The sequence below is a fragment of the Microtus pennsylvanicus genome, chromosome 11 (genome assembly GCF_037038515.1).
Source record: "Microtus pennsylvanicus isolate mMicPen1 chromosome 11, mMicPen1.hap1, whole genome shotgun sequence".
Lineage (NCBI taxonomy): Eukaryota > Metazoa > Chordata > Mammalia > Rodentia > Cricetidae > Microtus > Microtus pennsylvanicus.
In genome coordinates this window covers 48,335,694-48,350,044 of record NC_134589.1, presented here as the reverse complement: position 1 = coordinate 48,350,044, position 14,351 = coordinate 48,335,694, and the positions used below count along the sequence as shown (strand labels likewise).

The 14,351-nt window shown below is 44.8% G+C and overlaps 2 protein-coding genes across 9 annotated transcripts in view; one reads left to right on the top strand and one right to left on the bottom strand.

Moving 5' to 3' along the window:
- Ankfy1 (ankyrin repeat and FYVE domain containing 1) overlaps positions 1-7,964 on the top strand; it is a 62,869-nt gene extending 54,905 nt beyond the window's left edge. For both annotated transcript variants that reach the window (XM_075991741.1, XM_075991743.1), the window contains 3 exons: positions 490-636; positions 3,843-3,933; positions 4,337-7,964. In XM_075991741.1, the coding sequence (XP_075847856.1) occupies positions 490-636; positions 3,843-3,933; positions 4,337-4,469 (371 nt within the window). In that variant the 3' untranslated portion in view covers positions 4,470-7,964. The remainder of the gene's footprint in view (positions 1-489; positions 637-3,842; positions 3,934-4,336) is intronic.
- Positions 636-14,351, bottom strand: part of Cyb5d2 (cytochrome b5 domain containing 2) — a 30,581-nt gene continuing 16,865 nt past the window's right edge. For 2 of the 7 annotated variants that reach the window (XR_012912342.1, XR_012912345.1), the window contains 2 exons: positions 12,920-13,605; positions 636-1,624 (listed from right to left, as the gene is read on the bottom strand). Coding sequence is in view for 2 of the 7 variants with exons in the window: in XM_075991744.1 (XP_075847859.1) it covers positions 13,392-13,605 (214 nt within the window). In the remaining 5 variants the exon portion in view is untranslated. Of the gene's footprint in view, positions 1,625-8,025; positions 8,858-10,192; positions 13,606-14,351 lie in introns of those variants that run through there. The other 5 variants (XM_075991744.1, XM_075991745.1, XR_012912343.1 and 2 more) reach the window with 4 other exon arrangements.

The following is a 14,351-nucleotide window of genomic DNA, read 5'->3' as shown; positions in this document are numbered from 1 at the left end:
GAGCTGCTACTAGTTGTAACTTTGCAGAGAAAAACAGAATAGCTAGGTAAGAGCTTGGCTTCCTGCTGGGCCAGCATTTCACAAAGAGCCTCCTTTGGATAGAAGAACATTCTGGAACATGTTGTCTATACTGATTTTACTTCTCTGTATGTACCGAAATCACAAGTCTTTACATTTAAGTTACATTGGAAAGAGCTTTGTCTTTAGTGGTAAAAGCAGTGATTTTTGACTGGGAAGGGCAACTGCGAAAACTGGTTTTTTTCCTGTTTTGAATCCCTACAGTATATAGACCTCAACTCTAGTATCACTTGGCTTCTGGCAGAACCTTTTCTGGAAAACTACCAGATTCTGCATAGAATTTCTGACTAGCACTTCAAACTCCTTCATGTCTGCATACTACGTCCTGCCAATGTTCTGCTCTGCCTGCCCTTTGGCAGTAGCCAGCTAGGACTGGTGGGAAACAGCCTTACCTGTGGTTTTGTTTTCTAGTGCTGCTCTTAGCATACATGAAAGGGAATGCCAACTTGTGCCGTGCCATCGTTCGGTCTGGGGCTCGCCTTGGGGTGAATAATAACCAAGGAGTCAACATTTTCAATTACCAAGTTGCCACTAAGCAGCTTCTGTTTAGGTTATTAGGTAAGCAGCATACTTTCTGTACCTCCTCTACAAGCAGAGTTATAATGTGTACAAGTATTGGTGATATTTAAATATCTCTCATTTTTTGTGTTTGGATTTTTGAGACAGGGTTTCTTTGCGTAATGACTGACTGTCCTCAAACTTGTTTTGTAGACTAAGCTGGCCTCAAACTCACAGAGATCTGCCTGCCTCTGTCTCCCTATTGCTGGGATTAAAGGCGTGTGCTACCACCACCTGGTCTAAATCTCATAATTTACTCTGAGATCTGAACCTGCTGTTTCCAGGCACCCCATGTAAGGCTCTTTCTATGAAAGGGAAGGGCCTCTTTTCTGAGTCTTTGCTTTGATACCCCTGTTGTTTTCCCATTTCCCCTAAACCTTCAAGAAGCCCACAAGCTCTCAGCTGGTCATAGTGACTATGCCTCCTGGCTGGTTTTATTTATTTAGTAATTTTGAAAGACATTTTATTTGTATCAGTGTTCTGCTTGCATATATGTACATGTACCACATGCATGCTTGTGCCTGTGAGGTCAGGCACCAGGTGGACCTGGAGTTAGGATGGTTGTGAGCCAAGATGTGGTACTGGGAACTAAATCTGGGCCATCTGCAAGAAAAACTAATGCTCTTAACTATTGAGCCATTTCTCCAGCTATCAACTCTTGGTTTTTTCCTTTTTCTCACTTTACATTTCCTCCCAGTTCCCATTCCCTCCCCCATCCTGTTTCCTCCACCTTCCCCTCTGCCCTGCCCCCCACAACTCTTGGTTCTTAACTTGTGAGTTTTTATGCCTTTCTTCTGAGATGATAGCAAGAATTAAAATGTCCTAAGCTGAGTGTGGTGGTAGCAAATATGTATAATCCCCGCAGGAAGATGAAGAGATGAAGGCCAGGGAATGGAGAGACTTGGGTTCTGCTCCACGTGGGAATCCAGTGCCGCCTTCTGGCCTCTGAGAGCACTGCACACTTGTGGTATTCATATATACACAGCACCTATACAGATAAAATTTAATTTCAATTAAAAAAGGAAAAAAAGAGTTGAAAGCCAGTGGTGATCAAAATGGCTGTGTGGGTAAAGGTGCTTATACACAAGTCTGAAACCCTGAATTTAGCCCTCAGAATCCATTTAACAGTGAAGTTGGCTCTTGATCTCTTCAGGCAAACTGTACTTGTGTAATACCCCCAAGCTACACATAATAAATGCCAATTTTAAAAAACGTTCAAGGCCAGTCTGAGCTACATAGCAAGTCAGGGGTGACCTGTGATGACAAAGAGGATGAGAATAGTGAGCACTAAGAAAGGAAGAAGTAACAGAAGCATGTTGGATGCATCACCGTCTACAGTTAGTAGAAATAAGTTCTAGTGTTCTGCAGCACATCAGTGCTACTATACTAACAATTTTATACTCTATAAAGAACTAGATCCAACACAAAGAATGATAAAGCTTTTTTTTTAATTAGAAAATACTGTTTTATTAAGTGTATGAAAACTAATGAATAACTGAGCTAGCAACAGGTGAAAAATGTAAAAACAGAGAGGCGGTAATGGGGGGGATAAGGTTTTCATACCCAAAACTGTGAATTCTCACCGCTGCCTCTGAGTGTCTGCAGTTTTTAATTGATTTTTATTGAACTCTACATTTTTCTCTCTTCCCCTCCCTGTGTCTCCCCTCCCGTTCAACCCTCTCCCAAGGTCCCCATGCTCCCAATTTACTCAGGAGATCTTGTCTTTTTCTACTTCCCAGAATGATAAAGCTTTAAGGAAAGGGAAAGTATAATTATCTTGATTTAATGATCATATATTGGTACATCATCAGATCTTCATACCGTATCCCAGAAATACAACCTATCAAGTGTCAATATAAGATTCTTCAGAGGGTCAGCACGATGGCTCAGCAGATGAAGTGCTTGCTGCACAGGCCTGATGACCTGAGTCCTGAGTCGTCCTCCGACTGTCACATCACTTCATGAAACGCTCACATGCACCCACACATAGGTTCTGTTTTTACAGACTCTCTTTCCCCTTCCTTCCTTTAATGGGGCTGGAGAGATGTCTTAGTGCTGGCTGCTCTTTGAGGATCCAGGTCAATTCCAAGCATCTACGTGGTAGGTCACAACTTTTTGTAACTTCAATTCCAAGGGATCTGACACTCCTTCGGCAACCCTGCAAGTATGCATATGGCAAAAAGACATACATGCACACAGAATGCCCTTACATGAAAAAATAAAATGAAAAAATTTTTTTAAAGAAAAATGAATTTATTTTTAAAGGATTTTCTGTGAATGTATGTGTACCTGTGTGTCTTTCATTCAGAAGTCAGAGAGTGTCATACCCCTGGAATCGGAGTCCTTAACCATGGAGCTATCTCTCCAGCTAATAATAAACTTACATATTTTTATTTTATGATTTATTTATTTACTTTTTTTGAGATAGGGTTTCTCTGTGTAACAGCCCTAACTACCCTGGAACTGGCTCTGTAGACTGTCCTCAAACTCAGAGATCCTCCTGCCTCTGCCTCCTGAGTGCTGGGATTAAAGGCACATGCCGCCACCACCTCCTGGCTATTATTTGTTTTTTAATGAAAGCTTTGTGTTATTGATGTATATAATCTTAATTGTCCCTACGCTATGCACTTAGTCAGCCTTTTCAGCCCTCAGTAGGTTCCTATGGAAGTGCTAGCTCCAAGTCACCAACCCATTTGCTGCCCCTACCTGTGTAGAGCAACAGCACCGTGCCCACGACACTGCCAGCCTACAAAGTGCAGCTGCAACTTCTTTGCATTAGTTCTTTCTTCAGGCCATCTCTCTGTTGGTCCCACCATAATGAGTCACTCTGTCCAGAAGTCCGAGGATCCCTTTGTCTCTTTGTTGCCCACTCATCCCACTTCCCTGTTCAGACAGCCTCCTAAATTCAGATTCTTCTTGTTTCCTTTGTCGTAGTTCCCTCTACTGTGTTTCCAACCCTTCAGCCCCTGACAGTTTTGTTTTGGTGTGGTCTCTACTCTCAGCCTTGTGTGTTACCAAACACATGCTGCTGATTCACACCTCCAGCTGTGTTTCCTTCTGTTCCAGCATGTCTGGCAAGTGCTAATTGATTCTCCAGACTCCTGTGAATCTTCCCCTGACCAGTTGGAATGTCCCGCTCCTTCTCCTGGAGCCTGGTCTCTCCAGCATGTCACTGTGTGACAAGTAATCCTCTGTGTGTATTACAGATATGCTCTCCAAGGAGCCTCCATGGTGTGACGGCTCCAACTGCTATGAGTGCACTGCCAAGTTCGGAGTCACAACTCGCAAACATCACTGGTAAGACCCCACCATCATTTATAGGGGAGTAGGAGCTTTAGCTGGTGTGTCATCACTTCTATCATGAGACATGAGCCCTTCATCAGGGCAAAAGTTTACCAAACATAATGAGGAGGTGATAGAACTGAGCAGCATGGTGGAGGGAGAACAGGAAAACCAGTACCACACAGACTTGTGGCTTTCCTGGGTGCTAAGGTTCCAGCACTGCCTCATAGGGTGCTAAGGACTAGATGGCAGTCTTAGAAAGGTGAGGCAGCTGACTTATCTTCATGTTTAAATTCAGCCATGATTAGTATTTTGTTAATAACTACATGTTACGTGTTGGCCACAGATGTCAGTCAGAGACTGGCTTGGGAATAATCTTTTCTTCAATGCTTCTCATACTCTTTCTTTGCCTCCACAGTCGTCACTGCGGCCGTCTTCTTTGCCATAAATGCTCAACCAAGGAGATTCCAATTATAAAGTTTGACCTGAACAAGCCTGTGCGGGTTTGCAACATTTGCTTTGATGTACTGACTCTGGGTGGAGTCTCTTAGTGAGCCCCCAGGAGGGTCCAGGTCTGCACCCCCTGGCTCCTCCCCAGCAGCTGCTCTACTCACCAGCCTGCTTCCTACCCAGAGCAAGAGCTGGCAGTTGTCTTCCTGTGGCAGAAGACTGGAACAATTACAGACCATGATGTGATCCCATTTCAGATGATTCTGTATGACTATGTCAGACTGTGGTCTTTTGCACTAGATGTCTCACTGGTTGGACCAGGCCAGTGTAGCCTGCGTGGCAAATGTGATAGGAATCAGCTAGCAGCACACAAGGACACTTGAGACAATTTTCCCTTCTGGTAGTATATCCACCTCAGAGAATCCACAAAGTCTTCCTGCCTGGGCTGACTTAGAGGCAGAGCCTGAGAGTAGAGAGCAGCTGCTAGATGAGAGCGGATTACTCCAGGGTGGTGGCTACTCTAAGTGGCTATGGCCTAGAATGCACAGTGTTTTCATAAAGGTAACAGGAACCTCTTGCCCTCAAGTCTTTTCTTTCTTTTTTAAGCTAAGCTGTATTTTTTAGTGAGCTGCCCCTTTTAAAAAGGTGAAATCTTTCTAAACAGGGTTGAAAGATGAGAGCTGAAAATTGTGGCCTTAACAACCAAAAGCTTTACCAATGTTGATACTGCTGGGTGTCAGAGTGTAGTGGCAGCTTGACACCTAGCAGCTGTCTCTCTCTCGTCTTGCTGCGTCCTGTCTGTGGAGTCCCCAGTCACTGCCACTTGAGTGGTAGGAGAAATGCACTTTGGCTGTGCTGCACTTTTTCTAAAGCTGCATCATTGATGAATCCAATTCACAAATCCATGTTCAGAAATCCTTTCACATGCCCTCCTATCAGTGGTTCTGATGGCCAGCCTGGACTGAACCTCCGCACACACTAATCCTAAAGGGAAAACTGCCAATGAAGGAAGAAATTTATACTGATGAGAAAGATGAGTACGACTTCAGTCCAGGTCCTCTCTCCCTGACATCCTTCCAAAGCTAAAACCTTGCCTTGCATGCTGAGTGCAGTTGGTGCCAGTTGTGAGTAGTGCCCTGTCCCATCAGAGCCAGCAGCCAAAGGCCCTGGCCAAACTCTGAACAGCCTGTTTTGGAAGTCTGCCTGAAATGTGGAGCAAGGCTCTGAAGCACAGGGCATTGGTTCGTACTGCTGCCTGTACTAACCCTAGGATACTGGGCCTCTTTCTTTTTAAAGTTTGACCAGTGTTTTGGGTTATTTCTGTTTTGGAATTTTAATTTTTTAATTTTATTTTATTGCACACTGAAAGATAAACTTTTACCACTTATTATTTTTTTAAAGAAATGAAAACACACTGCTCCAAGATGAATACTATCTAGTTTACTCTTAAGAGATTAACAATGTCAATTACACACACTGATTTTTTTTTGAGACATTTGATAACCCTACATTATTTGCATTAATGAAGTACAGATGTATAAATAAAAGGGACTTTTGGCATCACTTTCTTTCTTGGATAGTGGTATGTCCTCTGTGCAGTTAGACTTTTTACTGCCTATATATGTATAAAATGTACTGATAAACCAGTGTGCTACTTTCTAAAAATACTTGTGTGATTTCTATGTTAATATTAGCTTGTACACAGGGTTTGAAAAGAAGAGTTACTTAGAGGAGTGCCACTGTCCCACAGCCTGGGACTTACTTCATAGGGAATTTTTATGGAACTATTTAGCCAGTCTTGGCTAACAGCTATATGAAGCATGTGGTCAGTTTCCAATTTTTGGTGCCTAAAAGGGGCCACAGAGACCTAGAATTTAGTTGGTGCCATTATTCTTAAGGCAGTTGTGGTTCTGCTGTGAACTAGGTGGTCGGTACACATACGCTTGGGTTGTCATGTTCACAGAAGAGGGGAAAATAGGGAATCATTATAAATCTCATCATTTTGTCCTTGCCCTACAACACGTTTCCATAACAATCTTCTTATAACTGTACTTACAATCTGAAAATCATGCCTAAAAATGTGGGTTCAAGCTTCTATTCCTTTAGAGGTCAGTGTAGTGAGCAGCTGAAAGGGGCCGTGTGACTTGGACTGTACCCATGCTGTAGGCATGGCTCAGGCATCCTTCCACAGCCCGACCATGCACTGACTCCTGCTGTCCACTGCCCTAGCCAGGAACACACTTACTGTGTATCTATCTCTCTGTGCTCTCTCCATGCTGACCAGACTGCACCATGAAACTGCTTAGCTGTTCTTGAGAACTAGAAGCAAAACTTCATTTTATTCACTCAAAAAGTTGCCAGTTGTGAATGAGCAAAGCAGGAAGAGTAAACTTTACTGAAACAATTGCTGCATCAGTTAGCAGTGCCGTGCTCACCTAGCTTTTTAACTGCCTCCTGTTCATCACTAGTCTTACTGTACAGTGTATCAAGGGTTTTTTGTTTTTTAAAGACAAGTACAAACGATGTGCTTAAACTAGTTTGCTATGACCCTCTAACACAGTGATGCTCCACAAGCTTAAGTGCCTACGCTGAGGACTCTGTTGTTTCCAGTTGTCTTTTCATTGGTGTCTCACTCAGTGATGTGTTAGAACACGAGTTTTGGGCCTATTCCACCCCAATGACTAGTCAAGGCTCTGTTCACCTGCCATTCTCTCCAAGGATTGTGTTCGACATGATGTTTTTATCCTCTACCTCAGAGCCCTGAGCCTGTCAGCTTCCTACTTTCCTTGAATGGGTCTTTCAGGGAACTGGGTGTGTGGTCTCACTGCCCTTCCCAGTTTGTGTCTGAACTGTCCAGCCCTAGTCTTATTCGCAGACAAGGCGGGTGGGGGTGGCGGGGCAAAGCCTCCATTTAGGATTTCCTTACCTGGAGAAAAGAACTTGGCTGAACTGCCAAATACTTAGGCCTGAGACACAGCAACCACATCATGTACAAGTAAGTGTGTGCCTCCCTCACAGACACTGTCTTCCTTCAGGACCGCCCCCTAGAACCTCCTGAAGCTTCAGAGCACTCTGCCAGCCCAACAGAGGAAGCAGTTCAGCACAGGCCTCTGAGCCATGCTCACTTTACAGAACTGAGCTGGTGGAAAACCTGAGTGTGTGATTGGTTATCTAAATATTTAAGTTCCCAGACATTGTAGATGCCTTAAAGACTTTCCCTGGAGGATCACTGGCATAAATATTAACTGCTAAAACTGACAACAATGGTTTGCCCTAGCGAGAAGTCTGGGACTGCTGGGCTTACTGACCTGCCTGTTTGGCAGCTGTGTGGAACTATGTGTTCCATGACATCCTTATGGTACCAAGACAAGGCAGCAGCTGGACTTTTTAAAACGGCAGGCACATGTTTGGATAATCACTTTGGCTTCCAAACCACTCTGGTGGAGATCAGTGTGGGAATAATAGCATCATCTGGGACCATGGCGCTTAGCAGCATTGTTTCTTTGGAGTCTGTGTAATGGAATGTATTTTTCAAATATTGATATTTTCATTTTCTGTAATAATTCCTTATAATAAAAATAAGGTAAAACTGTGAATTTTAAGTGGAAGCTTTAATTAAAGACATTTATGGATACTTCTAGCCCAAGTAGAAGTACCAATGAGCATTAAAAAAAACAATTTTAAAAAATTGAGCCAGATGGTGGTGCACATCTTTTATCAGAGGTGAGGGGATCTCTGTAAGTTCAAGACCAGCCTGGTTTACAGAGCTAGTTCCAGAACAGCCTGTCTCAAAAACCTTAAAAAAAAAAAAAAAGGGTGGTGGTAGCACACGCCTTTTAATCCCAGCACTCAGGAGGCAGAGGCAGGTGGAGTTCGAGACTAGCCTGGTCTACAAAGTGAGTTCCAGGACAGCCAGGGCTACTTACACAGAGGAAACCTTTTCTCAAAAGCAAAAACAAACCCCAAATGACAACAGTAAAAGACGGCAGGAGAGTTGGCTCAGTGCAACTATTACAAAGGACCCAGGTTCCATTCTCTGCACCCACATGGAAGCTCACAGCCTCCTAGGGCATCCGGCATATATGTAGTGCACAGATGTACATGCAGGCAAGATACTTAAAAAGTATTAAAAATACTTAAAAGATGTTATGCGAACAAACAACTTGAACAGCTACCCTTTACATTTCATGTGACACGTTGACAGATGTCACAAAGTAAGTGTTTTGTGTAGAGTGAGCAGCTGCTGTGCTCCCTGCCCCCCTGATGGAAGTTTCAGTGATACATGGGAGTGCAGATGGAATTTCAGTTGTCTGGCCCCATGCAAGTTGTCCAAAGAATCCTGGACTCCTCTTCCATTATTTCAAAGCAACTCTAAGGATTCACCCATGGTGAGCTTCCCACTGGCTAAGATGAAGTGGCACTGTGGCTTCAGAGAATGTCAAAACGTCTAGGGGGCTGCAGATTAAGATCTGGTCCAAAAACTTCAAATCTAGTACAAAAAAAAGAAAGAAAAACAATTCTAGTGAACAGGTCTTCAGGATTAGTTCAGGATATATCCTGGACTAATGTGTTCCTTTCTCTAGCCCTCTTTCATTTTGCTTGCCCTCAACTCAGACTAGCTGTGGTGATCTAGCTAATTTTGTGGGGGTCTCTTATGAACTTGGATGGTCCTACTCCCCTTAATCCCAGCACCTAGGAACCAGACTCAGGCTGTCTAGAATTCAGAACAAGGTCCTTGATTAGTTCACTGTCAGTTCCTGCCCCGGGAGTACAATGTTCATGAGTGTATGAATCAGTCCAGTGTGAGGCTGATGGGATTCATGGCTCAAGCCCATGAAGATAGATTCTTTTTTAGCGGGGGGGGGGGGGAGTGCAGGGTCTCACTGTAGTCCTAGATAGCCTGGAACTTGCTATATAGACCAAACTAATCTCGAACTCAAAGATCTGCCTGTCTCTGTTTCCCAAATGCTAAGGTTCAAGGGTTGCACCATCATGCCCATGGGGGTTGAGCAACCAAGTGCTGGTGGAGAGCTGGGCAAGAGTTGAAACCTACTCTGTGGACAGGACTATTGAGAACTAAATGGAAGACTAATGGAGTAAGAGAGATTCTCCAGAAGGAAGGGTTTGTGCATAGGGATTACACAGAACAAGACTGCAGAGCAGGGCACATAGGAAAGAAATAGACAGTTAAAAGCCAGACAGGCAGTGCAGGGGACCCCTCTGCCACAATGCTGCATGTGACCCTCAAGGATACAGGGCACCCCTGTGTACTGGCTGGCTTTCTGTGTCAACCTGACACAAGTTAAGACTCATCAGAGGAAATGCCTCCATGAGATCCAGCTATAAGGCATTTTCTCATTTAGTGATGAATGGGGAGGGTCCAGGCCATGGTGGGAGATGCCATCCCTGGACTAGTGACCCTGCATTCTATAAGGTGGGCTGAGCAAGGCAGGGTAAAAAAGGCTGTAAGCAGCTCCCCTCCATGACTGCATCAACTCCTGCCTCTGGGATCCTCACATTTGAGTTCCTGTCCTGACTTCCTTCAGTGATAAACAGCAATGCTGAGGTGCGAGCCTAATAAACCCTTTCCTCCCCAAATTGCCTTTTGATCATGGTGCTTCATCACAGCAATAAAAAAACCTAACTAAGATACCATGGGAAGTTTAAGTGGGGACTACCCTGATCATCATGAAGAAAGATGATCTACCGGTGTGGAAAGTTCTTCTGTATATGTGTTGCTTCTTTTTTTTAATTATTGAAAAAATTTCCGCCTCCTCCCTGCCTCCCATTTCCTTCCCCCTCCCCCCACTCCTCTCCCCCTCTCTATATGTTGCTTTTATTGGTTAATGAATAGAGAAGCTTCTTTGGCCTGTGAGAGGGTAGAGTAGAGCTAGGTGTGGGGGGCGGGTCACACAGGACCATGCTGAATGCTGAGAGAGAGTAGGCAGAGTCAGGGAGAAGCCCTGTGTAGCTGCCACAGGAGACAGACACTTGTGCGGGAGCCCGCCATGCTGGGAGTAGTGATGCACAGATTAATGGAGATGGGTTAGTTTAGGATGTAAGAGCTAGCTAGCAATATGCTTAAGCTATTGGCCAAACAATATTTCAAATAATATAGTTTCTGAATGATTATTTTAGGTCTGGGCAGCCTGTGCCTACAATCTACCACATCAGGGAAGCGGGTGGAACATTAAGATCTGTCAGCCTAAACACAGGAGGAGGGATAAAGGGGAAGAGCTAGCAGGTAGGACTCAAAGGTGCAGACTGGACAGGAGGCAGGAATTCTGACAACTTGCCAGGCTTTTCCCTAGGGCAGTGTGGGATGGTGGGATGGTCATATGGTGTCCTGACCAAAAGCAACTTAAGGAGGAAAAGATTTATTTCATTGTACACTTCCAGGTAACACTTCACTTAGGGAAGTCAGCAAGAGTCAATGAAGCAGAAACTGGAGCAATGCTGCTAGCTGGCTTGCTCAGCAGACGCCTCTCTCTCTCTCTACACCTACTCAGGGCTGGTGCCCACCTCCACATGTGCCCTCAATTAGCAATTTAAGAAATTACGTAATCCCCATGCATGCACACTGAGGGAGAAAAAGGGATCAGGCATGGTGCTTCTTAATGTTTTTTTTAATCTAAGCAGCAGGAGACAGAGGCAGATGGAATCTCTGAATTTAAGGCAGCTTTGTCACACAGCAAGTTCCAGGGTAGCCAGGACTACATACAGAAATGATTTTTTGCCAGGCGGTGGTGGCGCACGCCTTTAATCCCAGGACTTGGGAGGCAGAGGCAAGTGGATCTCTGGGAGTTCGAAGCCAGCCTGGTCTACAAGAGCTAGTTCCAGGACAGGCACCAAAAACTACAGAAAAACCAAAAAAAGAAAAGAAAAAAAAAAGAAATGATTTTTTTTATTCATTTTTGTTTTAAAGAACAAATGAAAGAAAGGGAAAAAATGCCTCACAGACATGCCACACTCTAACGTGATCACTGGCTAATGTGATCTGGGCAATTCTTCAGTTGAGATTCTCTTTCTGGGTGACCCTAAGTTTGTGTCAGATTCACAGCTGAAAACAAGATATCTGGTGACAAGGGAGGATGGAGGCATTAGCAATGTCAGGTTTGTAGAGCTGGGGCATGGCTCACCTGGTAAAGAACTTGCCACATGGCTGGGCTGTGGCACACCTTTAATCCCAGCAAGCAGATCTCTGTGACTTCGAGGCCAGCCTGGTCTACAGAGCAAGTGCCAAGACAGGCTCCAAAGCTACACAAAGAAACCTTGTCTTGAAACCAAAAAAACAAAAAGAACTTGACATATGTATAAGGACTGGAGTTCAGATCCTGTAAAAACCTAGGTATGAAGATATACACCGGTAGCCTAACACTGGGGAGGAAGAGACGGGAGGGTTCCTGGAGTTTGCTGGCCAGCTAGATTGTCTAATAAGTTACGGGTTTAGTAAGAGACCCTGCCTCATATAAGGAGGAGAGAAGCATAGAAAGATCTCTAGCATCGCATTTCACGGATATATGCACACACATACATCATGTACGCAAGAGAAAAAAAGCAATGTGAGATTTGCAGCGTCTTTAGAAAGAGCTCACAAGTTTCTTTATTTTCAAGCCCTTTGGATCCGAGATACAGCCTAGCAGTGTACTGCCTGAAGGAGGAGAAAGAAAAGCCAAAGAGGGTTCCTAGGGACGAAGCTTTCAGAGACACAGAAGGAGGCACTGCAGTGTGATCAGTGCAGCAAGTGAGGACTTTATAGGGACCGTGCAGGACAGCATGGTCAACAGAGTCAAGAGCTATGAAGATTTAGGGCCTAGGGATGTAGCTCAGTTGGTAAAATGCTTGCCTAGCATGCATACAGCTTTGGTTCAATCCCTAGTACTGCATAAACTGAGCATGGGAGCACATGACCACACATTGAATTCAAGGCTGGCCTGGATACATGAACTCCTATCTCAAAAAGTCAAGTCATTTTTTAAAAAAGTAGCAGAGATCAAAAGAGGTAAGAATTTGCAAGGCATAGCGGCACAGGCCTTTAATCCCAATACTTGAAAGGCAGAGACAGATAGATCCCTGTGAGTTCCATGCCAGCCTGGTCTACCTAGGAGCTTCCAGGACAGCCAGAGCTACAGGAGACCCTGTCTCAAAAACTAAAACGAGCAACAACAATAAAGATCAGTAAGAACTGACCCTGCAGAGAAAAAAGGGGAATTTTTGGCAGTGAATGGGGCTGAGAAGCCCCTTTCAAAATGTGTGGTAGTTATAGAAACTCAGGGAGTAGAGGAAAAATTTCACATTAATGATATGAGGGAAGGGAGCTGCTTAATGTCCACTTGGGCAGGGGGAATCTGGGTGTGCTCCGTCTGTGTAAGTAAAAAGTTACCTAGCCCAGAATCAGCCCATCCCAGTGTATTTTCACATCTCACTGTACCAGCCCAGTTCTGATGGAGTCAGTAAATTGAAGTTTTCCTTGGAGTAGAGGTTTAGAAATGTCATTAAAGTTGACTGTTCTGCAAGCTTGGACAATTACCTTGTGACTTAGAACAGTTACCTTGATTCTGCAAGATGCACAGCTTCTTGGGCAATGCCTGCTCCTCTGCTGAGAGTCACAACAGTCTTCTTCTGTTACAGCTCCAAGTACCAGCAGGACTGGCACGATGGGAAGAGCACAAGCTCTGGGTAGGGCAGCAATGAGTTCATGCGAAGTCCCTTGCTGGAGCACACAGGCTCTCTATCCAGGCAGTTCTATGTTGATCACACTGTGCTCATGAATGTCTGCAGGCTCTGAAGGAAGATGACAGGGGACCAAGGTTCCAAACAGTGTCAAAACAAATTGAACATACCAGGCAGGCTATCAGGCTCTTGTCTCAGTCAATAGAATCGTGACTCACATTTGCAGAGTGAGGCTGGTGTCTGTGGCCCTCCTGTTTTCATGCCAGGAGCCTCTTACAGCATAAGCATTAAGGGCTTCCTGGAGATGTAGGAAAGGTTCTCCATGTGTCATCAACACACAGGACACCATCTCAGAGCGGGAAGGAACACGCCATGGCCAGAGGTGAGCAGCCTGTGTATTCTTCCAAGTTGGGATTGTCCAAGTCCCCACGATTTGAGTGTCTAGGGTTGTCTTGCTGGTCACTAGGGGGGCCAGTTGTTCTCACACACACACAGTGGGGCTCTTTGGCCCCTGGCTTATACATCTTCCTGGGGACACCAATCCAGTCTCTGTTCACACCTCCACTAGGAAAAAGGGAAAGAGGATTTCTTAAAAACACAAACATACAAGTCCCTGGGACAAGAGGAAGAAACAATTGCAGGGTATTATGAAAAGGAGATGCCCTTCATTCCACTTCTCTCAACTTCATTCATTCTGGGCCATAAGCTCTCCTCTTCCTCTGGCTTTCCACACACAATGCTAATACTACCACCTCCAGAAGGAAGCAAGAGATCATGTCCCTTTCATTGTGCTTTTGCCTCAGCCCCTTTTCTTTCTCAAGCAACAGCAATGCCACTTCCCTGAACTGGTGACTAGAGACTGAGAAGTCTCCCTGACTAGTCAGTGAGCAGCCCTGTTCCTCTTTTCTTTACATCCATGCTCAACAGCAACTTCATCTTTGGGCTCGGAGCACTTGACAGGGTGGACCTTGATATTTGTGTGGCAGCAAGCTGTGTTGGCTCTGCATGGATCCAACTCCTGAGATTGCTAGGTTTTAGGGAAGAAGGATCCCAGTCTGGCCCAGCATAGCATGGCAACCTCCTGTCCTGGGCGAAGAACCTAAATTACTTCAGGTACTGCATTTGATCTCTGACAGACTCAGAGGCCTTGCAGAAGGAAAGTGACATTCATGAAACTGACCCTGGGCTCCAGTGCTTAGGACCAGGATCACATACTGGTGGAGGAACTGGCACTGTTAGAAAGCATTTCACTTGTATCTTATCCATGAGCAGAGCTGCTTAGGCACCAAAATGACTCCCTTCTCAGTTCA